This window comes from Podarcis bocagei, assembly GCF_964188305.1.
Source record: "Podarcis bocagei genome assembly, chromosome: 5".
NCBI lineage: Eukaryota > Metazoa > Chordata > Lepidosauria > Squamata > Lacertidae > Podarcis > Podarcis bocagei.
The window spans coordinates 48223453-48243603 of NC_138129.1; the positions used below are offsets into that span (position 1 = coordinate 48223453).

The window sequence follows — 20151 nt, forward strand, 5'->3', positions numbered from 1 at the left end:
TGAAACAAACATCAAAAGAATAAAACAGCAACATTTACTAAAAGTGATCATCCTGCAGTATTATAAATAGGAAGACTCCTACCCAGTGCTTTTTTTTCTTTAAAAATGTTTAGGGGCACTCTCATTTTGACTCAAGAAAATATCCGTTTCATAGTTCAAATCAGGAAAAATAAATACAGTAAATGGACAAAAGTACAAAGACTGACAAAATGTTTAGGGTGTGTGTACCCCTGAGTACCCCCAGAAAAAAAGCACTGCTCCTACCCCACCCCACTAAAAGATTAACACTACAACATGATGCAGCCAATATGTATACAACAGAGGGGAAATCAAATTATGCCTGCAAATACCATCATCACAGTAGAGTAACTAAAGTTCTATTTAAAAACAAACATGCTAAGAAGACTGTTTTAGGATTGCTACTAAGGGCAGGCTTCCTCAAACTTGGCCCTCCAGATGTTTTGAGACTATGATTCCCATCATCCCTGACCACTGGTCCTGCTAGCTAGGGATCATGGGAGTTGTAGGCCAAGAACATTTGGAGGAACGAGTTTGAGGAAGCCTGACTTAGGGTAACAGGCAATAATTGCTAAAAAGGAAAAGGGTGGGTCGAGGACCAGGTGGAACCAATACCAATGGAGAACCACTTGTTACCTATAATAGCTCAGGACGTTCTCGTCATGGGCATTGCCTGCTCGTGCTTCCTGGGCGAGCTGCCGGATGCTCTTTTCATGGTTATCGTTGTTTCGGTCACTCCAAGTCAGCCACACCTCCTCCTCAGAAAATTCGATACTCAAGTACTCATGAGTCTGGGACATCTCCTTCACAGGTCTCAACCTGGAAAAGCAGAATGGGACACTGAACCAACCCATAAGATTGTTGCCCCCACTTTACAGGTAGAATGGCAACGAAGAGGAAAAAAGGAACCTGCCGAATGCCATTTAACCCCTAGGCCAGTTCAAAGCCGGTAAGGGACTCCTCTTCACCCATAAGAACTTATGAAGAGTCTACATCCTGTTCTCACAGTGGCAAATTTGATGACTTTGGGAAACCCGCAAAGAGGATCTGAATGCAACAGTGCTTGTGATTTCCAGCAACTGACATTGCAGCTGGCAGACAATGATAGCCTGTCTCTCCCCCTTCCTGTCTTTCTATTAATCTGTCCATTATTTTTCTAATTTGCTTTCCGACTACAGAACGAGGCTCCAATAATGGCCACATTATGATGTAGTAATTTAATCTTCAGGATACACTGACTCCTTCAGGGAGGCTATAATATAATGCCTCCTCTGTAATCAGCACCATTTGTCTGTAATTCTCCTCATTCATGCTGGAGAAATAACTACATCTAGAAGAAACTGAACTTTGTTGATCGTCCGCTCACAGTATAGAGAAATGTTTTGGAAGGCAACCCTCAGACTTGAGTGGGACATAACATCATAACCTACAGTTGGAATTTGCCGAAATGAACTGTTTCTGAATTATTACGGGTTTGTATTGAACTGTGTCCTTTTTTTACTGAATTGCTGGATTTTGCTTACTGAAATGCTCTTGTGTTTGTTTATATCATTAGACTGATGAAGTGCTGTTTTTATCTGTTATTGCTGTGTGTATTTGTTACTGTTGGCAGCCACTCAGAGCTCAACTTAGGGCGCTTTCATACTGTTATGATTTTCAGATAGGATTCAATTACATTTGGCAAATTCAGGCTGCAGAGTCAAAGTTAATTGGGCAACAAATCCACTTCCTCAAAGGATCAGACTTTTTGAAATAAGGAAAGTGATGGGGAACTGTACTAGAAAGTGTGGGATGAAACTTCCTTTGATGCCACTTCCTCTAACCTCCCTGCAAACGAATCAGCATAAATGCTCAATAAACAGGTTTCCTGGAAGCTCCCTTTTGTTGTAGGGAAAGCAGCATACAAATATTAAATCAAGTATATAGTAAGATCGAAAATTAGAACTCTTCTCAATACCTTCTTCATTAACTTGTTTTACTCATTGACCCAAGGTACTCGGTTTTTTTATTTATATGGGGTGCTCTTCCCATTTTTAGCTGATATGGGCTGAAAGTGACCCTTCTCAGAGAAGGTAATTTCTAAGCGGAAGACTAAGGCAACTCCAGTGTTCAAAGGAACAGGGCTCTCTAGATACTCACTCAGTTTGGATCAGGATGTCAGTGTTCTTGGGGTCCAGCACACACTTGCAGATCAGTTCCTGAGTGACGGGAATGGCCACATGGTTCGACACACACAAATCTGACAGGTAGTCTAAAAACCTAGGAGACATAGGAGAGGTTTTATCATATCATCTTCCAAACAACCTACAAGGACTACCTTCCGCCCAGGTGTATCTGAGCTGCTTTTGGCTGGATTACGGGCAGGAAATCAATCATCTTCCTGATCCCACATTGGCACATAGCAATCAAACATCAAGAACGTCATTCTTAACATCATAGAAATGGGTACATAGAAGTAAATCCTACTGCAACGTTTTATATTTAAGGACAACCCGGTGCATCTGTTATGTCAGCTATCAACACACACTGTGTAAGTTTTTTCCCCACCTTGTCTGATTCAGACCATCCTTTTGAACAGTTTTCCTGCCACAGTTCCTTCAACTCCTCCACCTACATGACTAGCACAGCTACCCTCCAGCAATCTGCTGCCAACCCCACTATATCCACAGCACTTCAGTTCCTTTTAGTCAAACAAACCTAGAAGAGTGACTGGCTTGTGGTTTTTCACACTGACAAAAGGGTAAAGTTCACATACAGCAGGAGAAGGGAACCTTTTTCAGCCACATTCTCTGGGGGGGAAACTTTCCAGGGGCCCGCAGGGCAGTGATGGCGGGGGCAGAGGCAAAAGGGGAGCAAAAGGTGTGGGACCCTTTGTACGGCAACTTTCAGAGGTTCTCACATATACCCACGCCCAACTCTCCAGCCTCCGTCCAAGCATGCAAGAGGCATTGCCACAACATACAGCTGCCATAGAAGGCACCACATGGAAGGAAAAAGTAAAAGCATTGGGAAATACGTTTCCCTCTGTATTAGTACCTTGAACTGTATCCAGGATCATCAGCTAGCCAGAAAAGGCAGCCTCATTTTTCAGTCTTTAGCAATAGCTTGATTTAGCAGCTAAAGCTCTTTACCATGGAGATAGAAATTATCACCTGCTAACTGCTGCAGATTAAAAGGCCTGGTTCTAAAGCTGGCAGCTCTGGCTGCCTCCCTGCCAGTGGGGCGACACACACCTGGGTTCCCGGTTCTTTCGCACCAAGCTCACAAATGTCTCCACCTCCGTCTTGGTGATGTGTTTCTCGAGCAGCTTGCGGTTGTTGTGCAAGAGGGCAGTGATGGTGTCCTCGGCCAAGATGTCGTAGCCAATCTGGGACTGCATCATGCCAAACTGCTTGGCAATATGTTCCTGCGGGACGAGGACAATGCACCTGAGTTAGAACTGCAAGTCTTAATTCCTCACTGTCTGAATGCTTTGTTTCCCGCATACATCATCATTATGCCTAAAGGTCTCATAAAAATAGAACCCCCAAGTTCTATCTCCCACAGACTTACGTCCTCATGTTGGTAAAGGCCTACCTGGTTCTTGCGATAGTCTTCCTGTGAGTGCCGCAACACCCTGTAGCAGAGCCGGAACATGTACTGGTAGGGAGCATTCTTCTGGTCAGACAGCTCTTCCAGTCGCACGAGTGGGCCTTCCCCACCCTTGTCCTTGAATGGAGCCTTCAGGATCCCAAAGATCTACCCAATGGAAATGGAAGTTACCAGTCAAACTGAAAAGGACCTGCAGGATCAGTTCTGGAGAGTGGCCCTGGAGGACTTCTGTTAGGCCCCACCCATGATGGCTGTGCTGTGGGGTCCCATTGGGTCCCATTCCATCCCCATGCTCTTTAACATCCATGGAAATGGACCAGGACTAGGAGATGGTGAGGAAGATACCCCATGATAAATATCTTGCACCCGCCTCTGGCATGCTCCACCTTGGCCTCTGTGTCTTTATTAAGGACCATTTTGATCCACTGGGCTACATTCCCTTCAGTTATTAAGGGTACATATACAAGGGAGTTAAAACATCTCACAGTTTACAGAGGCACTTCCAGAAAGGCACTGTTCTAAAGTGGTCATTCTTCCCCTTCCCTCTTTAAACTGAGGCAACAGGCAAAGTAGAATAAACTTTTCATTCTGAGGAATTTGTAATGGCAGGCTCCCTTCACCTTACTATGATTACCTAATCTAGGTGCAGAGAAAAAGGTTCCTGCCTGTTGCTCAAAAAAATACAAAATAATGTTGAAAATGGTGAGCTCCTCAGATGCCCTATCACAGTGGAACAAGGAGTCAGAAGCTACAAGAGGGCAGTTGCTTCTCCAACTGTCAGGGACAAAGCTTCTAAAGCTAAGTTGCAACGTTATAAAGCAAAGCCTTTCCTGTTGAAACAACTTGGAAGAATAACAAATTTCAGGATAACCACATACACCATTGTTGGAGAAAGACCTATAATGTGCAGGACATGTCTGTACATGTTTACTCAGAAGTAAGGTGCTTTACTCCCTTGTAGCCTCAGAAGAGAATTGTGGCTGGAGAAGCGGTAAAAGCGCTCCACTTAATACTGCAATGATCTTTTCTCCATCTTAAGTCTTTCTCTCTAGACCCAATCACCTGTTTCAGAATGTTCTGCTCCCTCATGAGCTTCTGCCTCTCCCGGTTGGGCTTGGTAACAACGATATCCAAAACATTCTGCCCATTGTTGGGCACATCACTGACAAAGAAAACCAGGTCTTCCAGCAGTTGGATCACAAACCTGCCAGACAAGTTATAGTGAGCGTCATCAATAAATGACCCCCCACTCCCTCAAACCAGGGTCATTAACACCATACATACACACCCCACATACTTAGTTAACAAGAAACCAAATCAACATAGATGTGAACTATGGACTTAATAATTTGCCTTGTTTCCTTACAATTCAAAGCTACACCAAATTCTACATCCAAACATTTTCAAATTCTGCAGCAAGAAACATCAAATTTATGTGTCCAAGACAAATTATACAAATCAAAATAAAATGCTCAGGCTACCTCGTGGACATGAAACTTGTTTCCCTGCAAAATGCAACCTGCTATTGGTTCTTCAAGTTGATGGACCTAAAACCACACATGTTGATTGCATCTGTCAGTGAATCCCATTCCACCGTTGCCTTCCCATACACAGTGAATCAAAATACTTGGGGTATTTTTACCTCCGGTCATTCTGGCTGAGGAATCCTTCATTCATCTTCTCCACTACATTGGCTAACATGTAGCTGGCATCATTGGCAAAGTCCAGATCACGGATTTCTGACACTGGCACAGAGACAATGGCAAATGCCTCTTTGTCCTCCTTGGTGGGGCATGTGCCAAGCTGAAAAAGAGAACCTGGTCATCAAATACCAAAGTTTGCTTTGTCCCTCAAATAAGCAATTTACACCTCCTAGAACAGGCATGGCCAAATGTGGCCCTCCAACTGTTTTGGGACTACAATTCCCATCATCCCTGACCACTGGTCCTGTTAGCTAGGGATGATGGGAGTTGTAGTCCCCAAACAGCTGGAGGGCCAAGTTTAGCCATGCCTGTCCTAGAATACGTTGGTCCAAGAGGCACATGCCATACACGCCAGCCTTTCTTTTCAGTGCCAGATCAAAAAGTTCCCGGGTCAAGTGAATGTCTGATTTGGGTGAGAGACATAAGTTCTGGACTCAGTTTTTGTGAGCGGGGGGGAGGGGTTAGCTGATGATTCTGCTCATGGGCTGGTTTGTTTTTAAATCCTTTTTATTCTTCTGATTCTTATAGTTGGTGTTGCATAGTGTGCCACTGTATTTTTATATGTATGAGAGTCCCATGGACTGCAAGAAGATCAAACCTAACCATTCTTAAGGAAATCAGCCCTGAGTGCTCACTGGAAGGACAGATTCTGAATCTGAGGCTTCAATACTTTGGCCACCTCATGAGAAGAGAAGACTCCCTGGAAAAGACCCTGATCTTGGGAAAGATTGAGGACACAAGGAGAAGGGGACGACAGAGGACGAGATGGTTGGACAGTGTTCTCGAAGCTACCAGCAAGAGTCTGACCGAACCGCAGGAGGCAGTGGAAGACAGGAGTGTCTGGCATGCTCTGGTCCATGGGGTCATGAAGAGTCGGACATGACTAAACGACTAAACAACAATATTTCATCATATTCCTTGTATCGTGAGCTACCTTGCATGTCCAATTTTTTTTAGAGAGAGGCAAGAAAGAAATGTCTTAATACATAAAATCAAGCATGACGTTATACTGCCACAATAATATGACCAACCGATCCATCTAGCTCATAACTCTGTCTCTTAGCTGCAGTCAGTATTGGATGCTTCCAAGATAGCTTACGAGAAACAGAACTGTGGAACTGCCCATACACTATCAGTCACCAAAGGCTTCTAGCAGTCAGAAGCAGTAGCAGCCTTCATGGTGGGACAGAGCCACAGGGCCACCTTCCTGATACTAACAGGGCTGGTGGAAATGCCAGACTGGTTCCTGTCACAAGCTGGCACTCCCTTCACCAAGGACCAGTTCTCTGTTAATAGCAGAATCAGCCACCGGCCCAGAAATAAACTTACCATAAGGCGAATGGGTCGCTCTTCATCCACATCAATGGGTACATTGGTACTTTGGATCCAAGTGTTGGTGCAAAGGTGACGCAGTCGGACATAGGAGTTCCTGAAACCACAAGAAGGTAAGAATGAAGAAGATATTTCTCTCCTTCTCTTTCAACTTTTGAAACATTCTGGCTTGGATTCTTTGGACGTCCTGGATAAAGCAACTTACCGTGGGACAAAAGAGTCAGTCTTCTGCAGTGTGGTGGGATCCAGTTCAAAAAGGGAAGCAATGTCATTGCCGTGAGGCACAGCCACCAGTCGATATTTGATCTTTTCCCCTGTGTATCTCCGACTGGAGCGACTTGTTCCGGCCTGTTCCAAAATAAGGCATTTTTTTTCATTTATGTGTAAGCAAAAACCACCAAAGTTCATGCACCAAAAATGGTCATGAACTTGCTATGGGATCTTCAGGGAGTTTCAGGGCACCAACCTACAGCAAGCCAGTCGAGGTATGAAAATTTATTTAGTCAATTTTGTTTTTGTTATTGCAGTAATTTCTGCTGTTCTCTGTGTTGTGGTTTTTCTTGTAATTTCAGTGAACTGTTGATTATTTAGTCCTAATTTTAAAATTCCACCATTTTTACATGCCCCTTCAATACACACACACGACCTAAAAGTCTAAAATCAAAGAATAAAGCAAACAAAATGTAGTTTTAGTATTCCACAGCTGCTGGCCATGAGTTTGGGATACAAACTTCTAAAGCGATTTAAGCCAGAGGAGAGGGAGAGAAGAGGAGGGTGGGAGAGAGAAAAATCTTAATGACTGGCACCTGTCCAGGCCAATTCATTGTGGCATACACTGGCATAAAAATTTCATTGATAATGTCATAACCTGGGAACCCAGTTAGAGGCACTAAGGTAAGAGTGCTGTGAAAACTATTACTAAGAGGAATGCTTCACGCTCCCCATGGTTTTGTTTTTAGTATTGTTTTTAATGCTGTAACCCACCCACCCCAGGACCTCAGGGTGAAGGGTGGGTAATAAATAAATTGATAAAAATAAATTAATGATTTTATGAATGTAAGTTTTAAAAAGATTCAGGTAGGTAGCCGTGAGCTTTCATGTGCATGCACACTGTGTATCTGAAGAAGCGTGCATGCACACGAAAGTTCATACCAAGAACAAACTTAGTTGGTCTCTAACGTGCTACTGGACAATTTATTACCGTATTTTTCACACCATAGGACGCACTTTTTCCCTCCTAAAAAGCAAGGGAAAATGTGTGTGCGTCCTATGGAGCGAATGCAGGGGGGAGGCAGGCGGGAAAAGCCCTCAAGAGCCGCACGCAAGCTTCGTGCGCTCTTGCGGGCTTTTCTCTAGGAGGGAGAAGGGACTGACTGGCTGCAGCAGTCCCTTCTCCCTCCTGGGGGAAAAGCCCCCAAGAGCGGCACCCTCTTTAAAGGGGCTGCGCGGCTCCTGCAGGCTTTTCTACGAGGTGGGGGAATCCCCCCACCTCCCAGAAAAGCCAGGAGAAGCCGCGCAGCCCCTTTAAAGAGCGGGCGGCTTCTGCGGGAGTTGGGGGAAGCTGCAGCAGATTCCCTCCTCCCGGGCTCCCTTTGAAGTGGCAATGTGGGAGGGGAGCAGCTTACACTCGTGTAAGCAGCTCCTCTCCCACTTTCCTCCTTCAAAGCAACCACGGAGGAGGGAAGGAAGGGGACCATGGATCCTCCGCTGCTGGAGGCTTCAGCGGATTCCCTCCTCCGTGATTGCTTTGAAGCAGCAATGTGGGAGGGGGGCAGTTTACACTCGTGTAAGCAGCTCCTCTCCCACTTTCCTCCTTCAAAGCAACCACGGAGGAGGGAAGGAAGGGGACCATGGATCCTCCGCTGCTCTAGGCTTCAGCAGATTCCCTCCTCCGTGATTGCTTTGAAGCGGCAATGTGGGAGGGGAGCAGCTTACACTCGTGTAAGCAGCTCCTCTCCCACTTTCCTGCTTCAAAGCAACCACGGAGGAGGGAAAGAGGGGACCCATGGATCCTCTTCGCTGCTCGAGGCTGCAGCAGATTCCCTCCTCCCGGGCTCCCTTTGAAGCAGCAAAGTGGGAGGGGAGCAGCTTACACTCGTGTAAGCAGCTCCTCTCCCACTTTCCTCCTTCAAAGCAACCACGGAGGAGGGAAGGAAGGGGACCATGGATCCTCCGCTGCTGGAGGCTTCAGCGGATTCCCTCCTCCGTGATTGCTTTGAAGCAGCAATGTGGGAGGGGGGCAGTTTACACTCGTGTAAGCAGCTCCTCTCCCACTTTCCTCCTTCAAAGCAACCACGGAGGAGGGAAGGAAGGGGACCATGGATCCTCCGCTGCTCTAGGCTTCAGCAGATTCCCTCCTCCGTGATTGCTTTGAAGCGGCAATGTGGGAGGGGAGCAGCTTACACTCGTGTAAGCAGCTCCTCTCCCACTTTCCTGCTTCAAAGCAACCACGGAGGAGGGAAAGAGGGGACCCATGGATCCTCTTCGCTGCTCGAGGCTGCAGCAGATTCCCTCCTCCCGGGCTCCCTTTGAAGCAGCAAAGTGGGAGGGGAGCAGCTTACACTCGTGTAAGCAGCTCCTCTCCCACTTTCCTCCTTCAAAGCAACCACGGAGGAGGGAAGGAAGGGGACCATGGATCCTCCGCTGCTGGAGGCTTCAGCGGATTCCCTCCTCCGTGATTGCTTTGAAGCAGCAATGTGGGAGGGGGGCAGTTTACACTCGTGTAAGCAGCTCCTCTCCCACTTTCCTCCTTCAAAGCAACCACGGAGGAGGGAAGGAAGGGGACCATGGATCCTCCGCTGCTCTAGGCTTCAGCAGATTCCCTCCTCCGTGATTGCTTTGAAGCGGCAATGTGGGAGGGGAGCAGCTTACACTCGTGTAAGCAGCTCCTCTCCCACTTTCCTGCTTCAAAGCAACCACGGAGGAGGGAAGGAAGGGGACCATGGATCCTCCGCTGCTCTAGGCTTCAGCAGATTCCCTCCTCCGTGATTGCTTTGAAGCGGCAATGTGGGAGGGGAGCAGCTTACACTCGTGTAAGCAGCTCCTCTCCCACTTTCCTGCTTCAAAGCAACCACGGAGGAGGGAAGGAAGGGGACCATGGATCAGCGGATTCCTCCTCCTTGATTGCTGGGAGTTTCTCTGGGCAGAAATTCCCTCAGCTTAAGTGGGGTGGGGGAAGTGTGGCAGGTAGGGGGGGGTACTGAGAGACACATGTCTCTCAGATGAAAATTGGGAGTGGGCATTGTGTGAAGTGGCTGTGGATCTCCTGCCGCAGAACTGTAGGACTGTATAGAGTTGGGAGGGCCACCCAAGGGTCATCTAGCCCAGCCCCCTCACAATGTAGGAATCACAGCTAAAGAACGCCAGGCAGATGGTCCCCCAACCGCTGCTTAAAAGCCTCCAGTGGTGGAGACCCCAAACACCTTCCGAGGTCATAGAATTGCAGGGTTGGAAGGGAACCCCAGGAGTCATCTAGTCCAGCCCCGGTGGACAGCAGGCGCAATCCATCCCGTTGCACAAGACTAAAGATGCTGTGCAAGGCTAAAGAAGAAGCCAAGGCAGTGAGCGGGATGGATCGCGCTTGCTGCCTTGTCTTCTTTAGCTGCACTGGAGAGGTTTAGCTCCTGGCTGGAGAGGTTGCGCGGCTATGGATCCCGTGCACTGTCTTGGCTTCTTTGCTCTTTGGGGCTGGGGGGGGGGGAAACCCGGGCTTACCCTGCAGCCCCGAGAAGCTCTGGGAGAAGTGGACAGGCTGCATGCAGCCTGTCCGTTGCTCTTTGGGGCTGGGGGGGGGATAATTTTTTTTCCCTTGATTTCCCCCTCTAAAAACTAGGTGCGTCCTGTGGTCCGGTGCGTCCAATAGAGCAAAAAATACGGTAATTTTTTAATATAGTTTAAAAAAGGAAAGTGAACTTTTTAAAAGCCCAATCTAAAACGTTGCCTCCTACATACTGCTAAGCCCAGGCATAGGCAAACTCAGCCCTCCAGATGTTTTGGGACTACAATTCCCATCATCCCTGACCACTGGTCCTGTTAGCTAGGGATGATGGGAGTTGTAGTCCTAAAACATCTGGAGGGCAGAGTTTGCCTATGCCTGGCTAAGCCAAACTATCACAAGCAAGCCAAATGCAACAGACAACTTACCGTGGACTTTGGTTCTCCTGTGTCTCCTTTGTAACTGGGGTTTTCCTGGAAAGTTGAAGAAATAAAAATATCAGCGTTTGGTTTTTTTATCTGTGATATGACACTAAAAGCCCAGAGGCTGAATAACACAGTTTATAATGCTACACATTCAGACTCTGGGAGACACCTGTGCAACTGCTTCAGCTGCTTTGGCCAGATCACCATGCTATCCAAAGGCACAAGGAAACAGGATTTGGATGAGAGATGTTTGAGTGAGCTGCAACCTGCCAGGCCACATTTTTTGGAGCTACTAAACACTGAGCATAATCCACTAAAAGGGAAAGCAGATATTGGCTCAAAGTGAACAAACAAAGAGAATCCTTCCTCTGTAGCCACTAATCAAGCCGAGAAAGGGAAACGGCTATAAAGTGATGAAAGGCTTCATAACAGAAGAGGCTGTACCAGTAGGCTTGAGTTGCTGGGAAGTGCCTGGCATGAGCGGCAGAGACCAGCAATAATATTGTTTATGGCCCTGGTCCACCCCTGTAAGCAAGAAAGAGCTATGAGAGCAGCTAGAGTCACCCAAGAACCATTTAGAACAGTGAAGGCAAGATCAGTTCAAAGAAGATGGCTCCCCTTAAGCGGTTTTCACATAAAGAGTGGCTTCAGCACAGCAAACCTCACAATGCACCATAACTTCCCTACTGTTCTCACTGACAGAGGAATTTGTGCAAGGAGGAAATAGGAGTGTGGACCCCGTTTTGGAGTACAGTCACACACTCCTACTTCTGAATGGCTGTTCGTGTAAATAGCATCAGAGAAGAGTCTGGAGAGCCTCTGTCCTACATAAGAAAAATGGCCGGCCCCTCTATAGAGAGTGCAGGAGAGCCCTGGGGTATTCGCCATAGGATGTCACTTATATGGAACATATACTGTTAAGAATGCATTCACTTAAGAAGTACGGCATAGTCAGATGACGGGAGTACCTAGTTCAATTTGCATGTGCTTCTATGAAAGCACAAACTAAAATCTGCCTAGTTTGTGATCTTGAAAATATGAAGTACACTCTGCAGAATTTGGGTGCAATGCTAACTCCCCACCCAGTACAGTGGTACCTCAGGTTACATACGCTTCAGGTTACAGACGCTTCAGGTTACAGACTCCGCTAACCCAGAAATAGTACCTCAGGTTAAGAACTTTGCTTCAGGATGAGAACAGACATGGTATGGCGGCGGTGCGGCGACAGTGGGAGGCCCCATTAGCTAAAGTGGTGCTTCAGGTTAAGAACAGTTTCAGGTTTAGAACGGACCTCTGGAATGAATTAAGTACTTAACCCGAGGTACCACTGTACAACACTGTTTTATGAAGTGGCAGAACAATCACCACGTCGGCAACCCTACACTCACAGCAACCAGGGCAAAAGATGGGAGTGAGGTAGGCAGCTCTGGCATGAGCCTGGATTTGGCATGGCAATTAGGCCTGGATAACAGGGAAGCAAGTACAGGTCACTGGGCATCATTGTGGACACCAGGTAATTGACAGGTGAGAGTCCTTACCCACCAGTCAAACTTAGCCTGCAGGGGCGGGGAGATGTGCAGAGGAGATAGTGATGCAGCCTGCAATTCTGGAATGTTATAATGCTTTAGGGTCTGTGACACTTTGCTAAAGAAAGAGGAAAGGTCAAACTGGTACTACATCAAAAGGCATGGCTCTAGAGTTCACCCTAAATGGAGCCAATAAGATGACTCATCCTAACATATTCCCAAGTTTTAGCTTGAAGTTCAGCTTTAACGTAGTGCTGATTAGTGAAGGGAACCCAAACCACAACCTACTAGAGCCTACACAGAACCTGCTAGAGTCTACTCAGTTCCTCTCACCTCTGCTGCCAAATAGTTCCCCGTGGCAAGGTGCTTGAAGCGGTATAAGCCATTCCAGTGCCCAGCTCCACCACGGCAGGGATCATGATGGACCACCTGGAAAGCAAAATCAGTGTGTTGTAAGTCACAGGCCTGATACTTGCCTTTTTGCAAGTGCTGGCCAAAGCACAGGAATGCTTCAATCCTCTGGCTCTTCAAGGCCACCTGGCTACCTGAGCTGTCCATGCCACTTGACTAAAGCATTAGTCACCAATGCTGCACAGAAGCCCTCCTTGTGATTGGCTCTGGTCATGGAATTTATAGATTTAAACAAAGGATACATCAACATTTGGTAACACCTTCAGATTTATTTTGCTGAGAAGCAAAGCAAGAGCCTTTCTCTTCTTTGAGATGCTTTTAAAAGCATCTGAGAATCCTCCAGAAAAATAATCTTTCAAAGAACCTGTTGATGGCATTTTACCATTGTACTGTTGAGAGTGTATTAACTTATGGTCTGCGTCTGTGGTCTGGGAGCTGCATGGTCAGGGAAAAAACAATGCTGTCCAGGGTTGTAAAGACTGCGGAGAGAATAATTGGGAGCACTCTTCCCATCTTGGATCAAATCTACGCTTCAAGGTGCCATAAGAAAGCTGCAGAGATAGTGCAGGATAGTGCGCACCCCAGAAATAATCTCTTTCAGCTTCTGCCTTCTGGAAGAAGGTACAGGGTTATTAAGACTAGGACTAGCTGCCTGAGAAACAGTTTCTATCCAAATGCAATTTTGGTTTTAAACGCAGTGTAAGGTAGTCTCTATGGGAGTATATTGTATTTAATTATGGCGTATCAGAGCTTTTAGGGGGCTAAACAGGCTGGGATAGGAGGCTTGTTGGTTTTGAATGTCTGATGTAGATTTTTTCGATTTTGTTGTTCTGTATAGGACAATGACAATAAAGATTATCGTATTGTAAAGTGTTAGCCAAACTCTGACAATGAGTAATAACAAAGCATTATCTGATGACACTATTGTTATACATTTACCCAGGATACACTCTTCTTTTCTAGCCTAGCTTTGGCTCTTGTGATGAGGCTATTCATTGTTACCAAAGAGGCATCAATAGCAAGGAGACCTGGTCTCTCTAGCTCCCCGAAGGCTTCAGTGGGAGTTATGTACCATCTCCTGGTGTGCAGAGTAATCCAAAAGGAATCTTTAGACCACTTTACTTTAGCTAAGAATTTGAAACTTGAGAAATTTCGCATTATCCCTGTGCTTAATTTCTAAAAATTATTTGTTCCAATGTTGGTCTAAAGCTTTGAAAGTAAATGCCAAGGCTAAGCCCATGTGAGCACAATTAATCCCTCATTGTCACTATTTAAAACAACCCAGAATGCAATGCTGTCTCCCAAGGACATTCCTGTTGTTGATCATCAGGGAGACACAAAAATGGGAACACATAGACCTGCCATGTAAGCTAAGGTAATAATGCATTCAAATTAAATAAACAACATAGGGAAAGGGAACTTTTTGCAAGCAAAAACCTGCAAATAGGCCTGGCACTCACCTCAACTTCCCAGAGTGCATTGGAGCTTGTGGCTGATGTGGCCGATTGCCGCAAGGTAGTTCGAAGAAAAACATGCAGCTTGGCTTTGTATTCATCACAGGTGAGAAATTTCTCCTGCTCTGCATGGAACAACCTGACCACGTCCCCCTGTCAGTCAAATACAAAAAAAGATATGCAAAAATAGTTCCTTGCTGTCTAGGGAAACCACAACGCAAGGGAATAACAGTACACTCTGCAAGTAACGCTAAAGCATGGTTTGGAGCTCTGTGGATGAGCTTCAACAAGGACAAGTAAAACACCAAGCTTGAACACTTTCCGCTTCCTTCTCCTCCTCCCACAAGACTAGGAGGAATATTTCTGCCAAGCTGAGTTTCCCTTTCAAACAATTTTCAGTTATCATTATGTGCAAACTAGGGTTCCTGGTTCAAAACAATGATAAGTTAAACCAACCAGCTTCATGGCCTATGGTTTGAAATTAGCTTGTTTAGTGACAAACCATATTTTGTTTTAAACCAGGAGCCCCGCTACCTATGTAGCAAACACTAAAGCAAGGTTCTCTGAAAGCCAAACTAAACTCAGCAGATGTCCTCAGAAGAAAGACTCAAGACTGACGGACACACGCTCATTATTACCCCTTTAAGCACTTCTTCCATGTGGTCCCGGAACTGCATAAACAAGTTGATCTTCCAGCTGGTGTTGCAATTGACAGAATTCACCTAGGAAAACAATGAGCTATTAGAAGATCCACATGCTACACACGACTAAGGTAAAAGGAAAAAGACCCCTGGACGGTTAAGTCCAATCAAAGACGACTAGGGGGTTGCAGTGCTCATCTCACTTTCAGGCTGAGGAAGCCAGCGTTTGTCCACAAACAGCTTTCCGGATCATGTGGCCAGCCTGACTAAACTGCTTCTGGTGCAATGGAACACCGTGACAGAAACCAGAGCACACAGAAACACCGTTTACCTTCCGGCCACAGCAGTACCTATTTATCTACTTGCACTGGCATGCTTTTGAACTGCTAGGTTGGCAGGAGCTGGGACAGAGCAACAGGAGCTCACTCCGTCGCAGGGATTCAAACTGCCAACCTTCTGATCAGCAAACCCAAGGGGTTCAGTGGTTTAGACCACAGCACCACCCGCACCCGTTACACACAACTAGCCCCAAATTAAATCCTGTAGGGGGGGAATCTAAAATAGCAATCTAGCTCAGGCCACTGTCATTAACACCCCATATTCACACCACTTCCCTTCTCCCAATTCCTGGTACCTCTTTGCATCCTGGGTTATCAGCGAGTTCATAGTTGCTGGCATGTAGTGGCTGCCCAGCGTTCACAGGATTCAGAATCACTTTGTCTCCAACAACTACCTAAGGAAGGATGTCATAATAGTTAGGACAGCAGTTCCAAAGCCTCCCCCCCCCCCCGGACCACTTAAATGTTGCTGAGGACGTTGGCAGATCACTTAATGATTCTTTCCTGCCTGCTGTAGCAACTGTAATGCGCTGTGCTAGATGCTGTAGGATTTTTAATTGTATTTTTAGCACTTCTTTGATGTCTTATATTGTATGTAGGTTACGGTCTTACAATTGGAACGCTGTAGAATTCAACATGCAAGTGTTCTTCAGACACACCATGGACAACCTGAATGAAGCAGACCACTGGTAGTCTGTGGACCACAGTCTGAGAACCTCAGTGAGTATTGGCCTGAAGTATGGAAGGTCCCCTAAAATATCTCCAGTGAACATGAATAAAATGTGGCAATTGAGGAACTGGCAGCACAAGTCTATGCATGTCTACTCAAAGATAAGTCCCAAGGAGCACAATGAGGCTTACTTCCAGGTAACTAAGTGTAAGATTGCAGCCAACAAACCCCACATTTCCTGCCAAATCTTTAGTTATCTGTTTGAATTGCAAATACATTTCCAATGGTGGTGGGGGGGGGGAGCTGATTCGCAAATGCATGCATATCGCCCATTAGCTCTTAAGTTGATACCTTACCATTCAATTACTTGCAACAATGTGAACCGCCTCTATCAAAAAGCACTTTGTGCGAGCTGATATGAAAACTCAGTCTGCAGCTGTTGCCACGCACACATAAATCATCATTTGACACTGCAACCACTGAGTAATAAAGAAGCATCTGTGAACTTGGCCCGATTATGTACTCCTTTCCGTGACACAGTACCCTGAAATCAATCTCTCCTTTAATAAATTTCAGGACAGAAAATGTGCAAATATCTTTCCGGGAAATTAGGTTTGGGGCTGAGAATCCACCCTGGGAGCTCAGTAGCCAAATTCCTTGCATGTTTCAAGTCAAGTTGCTGCCCCTCTCAGAGATTTCTCCTCCTTAAAAGTGGCACCTGCTCCATCGAGAAGTTGACAGTCCTAAAACAATCTCAGCTTGTAAAGCCTTTGGAGATCTATAGCTTACAGCAGGGATAGCAAACAAGGTGACCTCTAGATGTTGTTGGACTACCAACTCCCATCAACCCCAGAAAGCATGGTCATGGATAAGGATGATGGGAGTTGTAGTCCAGCCACAGCTGGGGGGCACCACATGGCCTAAAGCTTATAGCAGTATTACTGGGAAGAGTCACATATTATTTTCTGCCTCCCCATAACACACTCACGTTATCTCCATTGCTCCTCAGTTTCCAGAAGGGTTGAATGAAGAGCCAGGAGCCTTCATTGCCTGTGGCATCAAGCGTCACCCTCATGGCATTCTTCTCCAATAAGGCAGGGAGGCGCTTGTTAACAGTCAGGTATTTATTACTCTTCATGTGGAGAAGCTGGAAAACCAAACACGAAGCAGGACAGTTCCTACCTGGAACCTTGTGCGGTACAGTGGTACCTCGCAAGACGAATGCCTCGCAAGACGAAAAACGCGCAAGACGAAAGAGTTTTCCGTTTTTTGAGTCGTTCCGCAAGACGAATTTCCCTATGGGCTTGCTTCGCAAGACGAAACGTCTTGCGAGTTCTTGCGAGTTTGTTTCCTTTTTCTTAAAGCCGCTAAGCCGTTAATAGCCGCTAAGCCGTTAATAGCCGCTAAGCCGCTAATAGCCGCTAAACCGCTAATAGCTGTGCTTCGCAAGATGAAAAAACCGCAAGACGAAGAGACTCGCAGAACGGATTAATTTCGTCTTGTGAGGCACCACTGTACTCAGTTACACAGAGTGCTTGAGAAAAACTTAGGCCACACTCACAACATATGTTAAAAGCACTATGATAACACTTTAACTCATCATGGCTCCTCCCTACCCAATATTTCTGGGAGCTGTAGTTCATTATGGGTGCTGAGAGTTGATAGGAGACCCCTACACCCCTCCCAGAGCTACAATTCCCAGACTGGCTTAACAATCAATTGCTCTTGTCAGGGAATTCAGAACAAAAATGTAAGATCAGATATATAAGAGCCCTGTTGAATCAGACCACTCCAATTCTGCTTCCCACAGTAGGCAACCCAATGCCAATGGGAAGTCCAAAGGCAGGAGATGAGGGCAATTGCTCTCTCTCACTGTTGTTGTTCACCAATAAATAAAATAGTATTCAGAGGGATGCCGCCTCATAACCAGCTATCATATCCAGTAGCCATTGATAGCCTTACCCTCTAGGAAGTAATCTAATCTCCTTCCCAAGCCTTCTAAATTGGTGGTCATAACAACATATTGTGGAAGTGAATGTCATCATTTCACTATGCACTGTGTGAGGGAATTTTTTCTCTCTCTTTCTTTCTTTCTTTCTTTCTTTCTTTCTTTCTTTTTTTCCTGACTCTCCCAAGATTCAGCTTCCTTGGGTAGCCTATGAGACTGGGAGAAAAACCTCTCTCTGTCCACATTTTCCCACACCATACATGCTTTTCCACATCCCTCCTCAATCACCTTTTTTCTCTAAACCTTTCTTTTCCTTGTAGGCCAGTTGCTCTGCCCGCCCCACTCCCAACAGCTTTGAGTTGCCTTTCCTTCACCTTTTCCAGTGCTCAGGAGAAAGACAACCTTCCATACCTGTATGACACTTCCATACTTCACCACGTCCCCATGCACCTTCTTATTCTCGGTTTCGTTCTGCTTCTGCTCCATCTGCGCAGCATGCTGTATGGAAACACAGACCATAGCAGAATGAATCCAAACCAGGAATGACAAAAAGAATGAAGGGAATACTTCAAATCAAGAGTCATAGCAAGAGGCAGGTGAACAAGCAGGCAGCTTGCAGTGACGAAGAGGAAGAGCAGGACCAGGGAGCTCTTGTCAGTGGGACCCCCCCCCCCCCGGGATGTAGGGCTCTGGCAGATGCCCGTCCATGTCAACCCTTCACACCAGCTCTGATGTCCATGACAACTCCACTCTTCATTCCGCGTGCTAGGTTCCTGCCACTTTGCATACAACTGAACTGTTGAAATGAAATCAGTTCAGGGGAAATGTTCAAGGAAACTTCCTTTCAGCCTGTTAAGCTCTTTGCTACTTCTCAGTTCACTTCAGGATGATTGGGGATATAACTGTAAGGACATTGCTGGTCAGATGAGTATCTGATAAAGGAGCGGTGAGGGTGGATTTCTGAGGTTGCCCTGCAGGAAAGAGAATTGCTTCTGCGGTGCAAGAGAACAGCCATTAGCCATGAGTCAACCACTTCAAGCCATGGAATAAAACCATCTTCCAAGTAGGTGGTGCCCTGACCACAAATCCACCTTGGCAGAGGCTGGCTCTTCTCGGATGCTTCACTGGCAATCCAAAGCCCTCAGAAACGCTGCTGCCCTTTTTATTTAATTAAACCCTAATCTCTCCAAAACACAGGATTAATAGTTGACTCGATTTCCAGTCTGGTAGCAAAGGGGAGGAAAGCAGAGCACGCACAGTTTGGGACAAGCCTGCTGCTCAGGAGAAATACCGGCAGCAAAAGGAACTGAAAGAAAAATAAGCAAATAACCCCTGAGGCTCCTGGGCTGGGTCAGAGTACAGGAAGTATGGGATGGAGCAGATAGTGAAACGGATCTAGGTATGCAAGGCAAAGAAAAGTGTGCCTGACTGAACCTTCTGATCCTAGGAAGAAATCAGAAACAACAGCAAATGAAGGCACCATTTGAAATTCTCTCTGTGCTTCAGTGAAGTCCTTGCTCTTCCTGTAGCCCATAAAGGTTAAACTGGCACAATGGTCTGTATTCAGGGCTGTGCATATTCCCAATTCCACATAAGGGTAGAATTAGATACTAGATGCAAAATTCAGTTTTGTGAGACTTCTTGCTTGCTTTTTTTAAAAAAAAAAATATTTATTGAAACTTATTCGGAGATATACAAAAATACATACCAATTGCAAAGTATCTTTTTTTATAATATACCAATATAAAACAGCTACTTGGTCTAAAATAGAACAAAGGAAGAAAGAAGAAAAGACAAGAAAAGGGGAAACCTAACGAAAGAGGAGAGGAGAGAGGAGAAAGAGGCACCTCTATTCTTTTTTAGTTTGCTTGCTTTTTGAATGCCTTAACAGCTGTAAAAAAAATGTTTGGAAGCATGTCTTGTAGTCTCAGAAACTAAAAACATGACAGATTATTTCCACTGTTTGCGGAGAGAACTCAGTGACCTGTAGCTTCTTTCTCTACACCATGACTGGAGAAAGTATAGTGCAGCCTAGTTTGCATGTAACGGAAGCCAGAGTTAAAACAAACTATGGCTCACCAGGAACAATGAAGTGCCACTGCACAGCTGCAAATTGAGCCCATCCACCCATCTCCACTCCAAACAAAAAAAAAAAAAAACAGGAGCCCCTAGCTAGCATTATTGGAAGCAAGCCCTTAGCATCTGCCTAGGGTAGAGCTTTTAAAAAGACACAATTATATTTTTGAACCAATAGGGCTATTTGCAGTTCCATTTCAATCTGGCTTCCAGCCTGAATTCTGTGTCCAGATTGAATTTGTGTCTGAATTTTACTCTGCATCCAATGCAGTTGGGAAGTGGTGTACATACAATGTCAGCTAC

General features: G+C 45.9%; 1 protein-coding gene across 2 annotated transcripts in view; it reads right to left on the reverse strand.

Annotated features, from left to right (window-relative positions):
- ITPR3 (inositol 1,4,5-trisphosphate receptor type 3) overlaps positions 1 to 20151 on the reverse strand; it is a 107180-nt gene that overhangs the window by 40226 nt on the left and 46803 nt on the right. For both annotated transcript variants that reach the window (XM_081195791.1, XM_081195792.1), the window contains exons 4-18: positions 18184 to 18270; positions 16813 to 16971; positions 15451 to 15549; positions 14814 to 14897; positions 14182 to 14328; positions 12644 to 12739; positions 10788 to 10832; positions 6850 to 6992; positions 6642 to 6741; positions 5252 to 5412; positions 4672 to 4813; positions 3595 to 3756; positions 3252 to 3424; positions 2158 to 2277; positions 655 to 837 (exon numbers count right to left, since the gene is read on the reverse strand). In XM_081195791.1, coding sequence (XP_081051917.1) covers positions 655 to 837; positions 2158 to 2277; positions 3252 to 3424; positions 3595 to 3756; positions 4672 to 4813; positions 5252 to 5412; positions 6642 to 6741; positions 6850 to 6992; positions 10788 to 10832; positions 12644 to 12739; positions 14182 to 14328; positions 14814 to 14897; positions 15451 to 15549; positions 16813 to 16971; positions 18184 to 18270 — 1901 coding nt within the window. The remainder of the gene's footprint in view (positions 1 to 654; positions 838 to 2157; positions 2278 to 3251; positions 3425 to 3594; positions 3757 to 4671; positions 4814 to 5251; positions 5413 to 6641; positions 6742 to 6849; positions 6993 to 10787; positions 10833 to 12643; positions 12740 to 14181; positions 14329 to 14813; positions 14898 to 15450; positions 15550 to 16812; positions 16972 to 18183; positions 18271 to 20151) is intronic.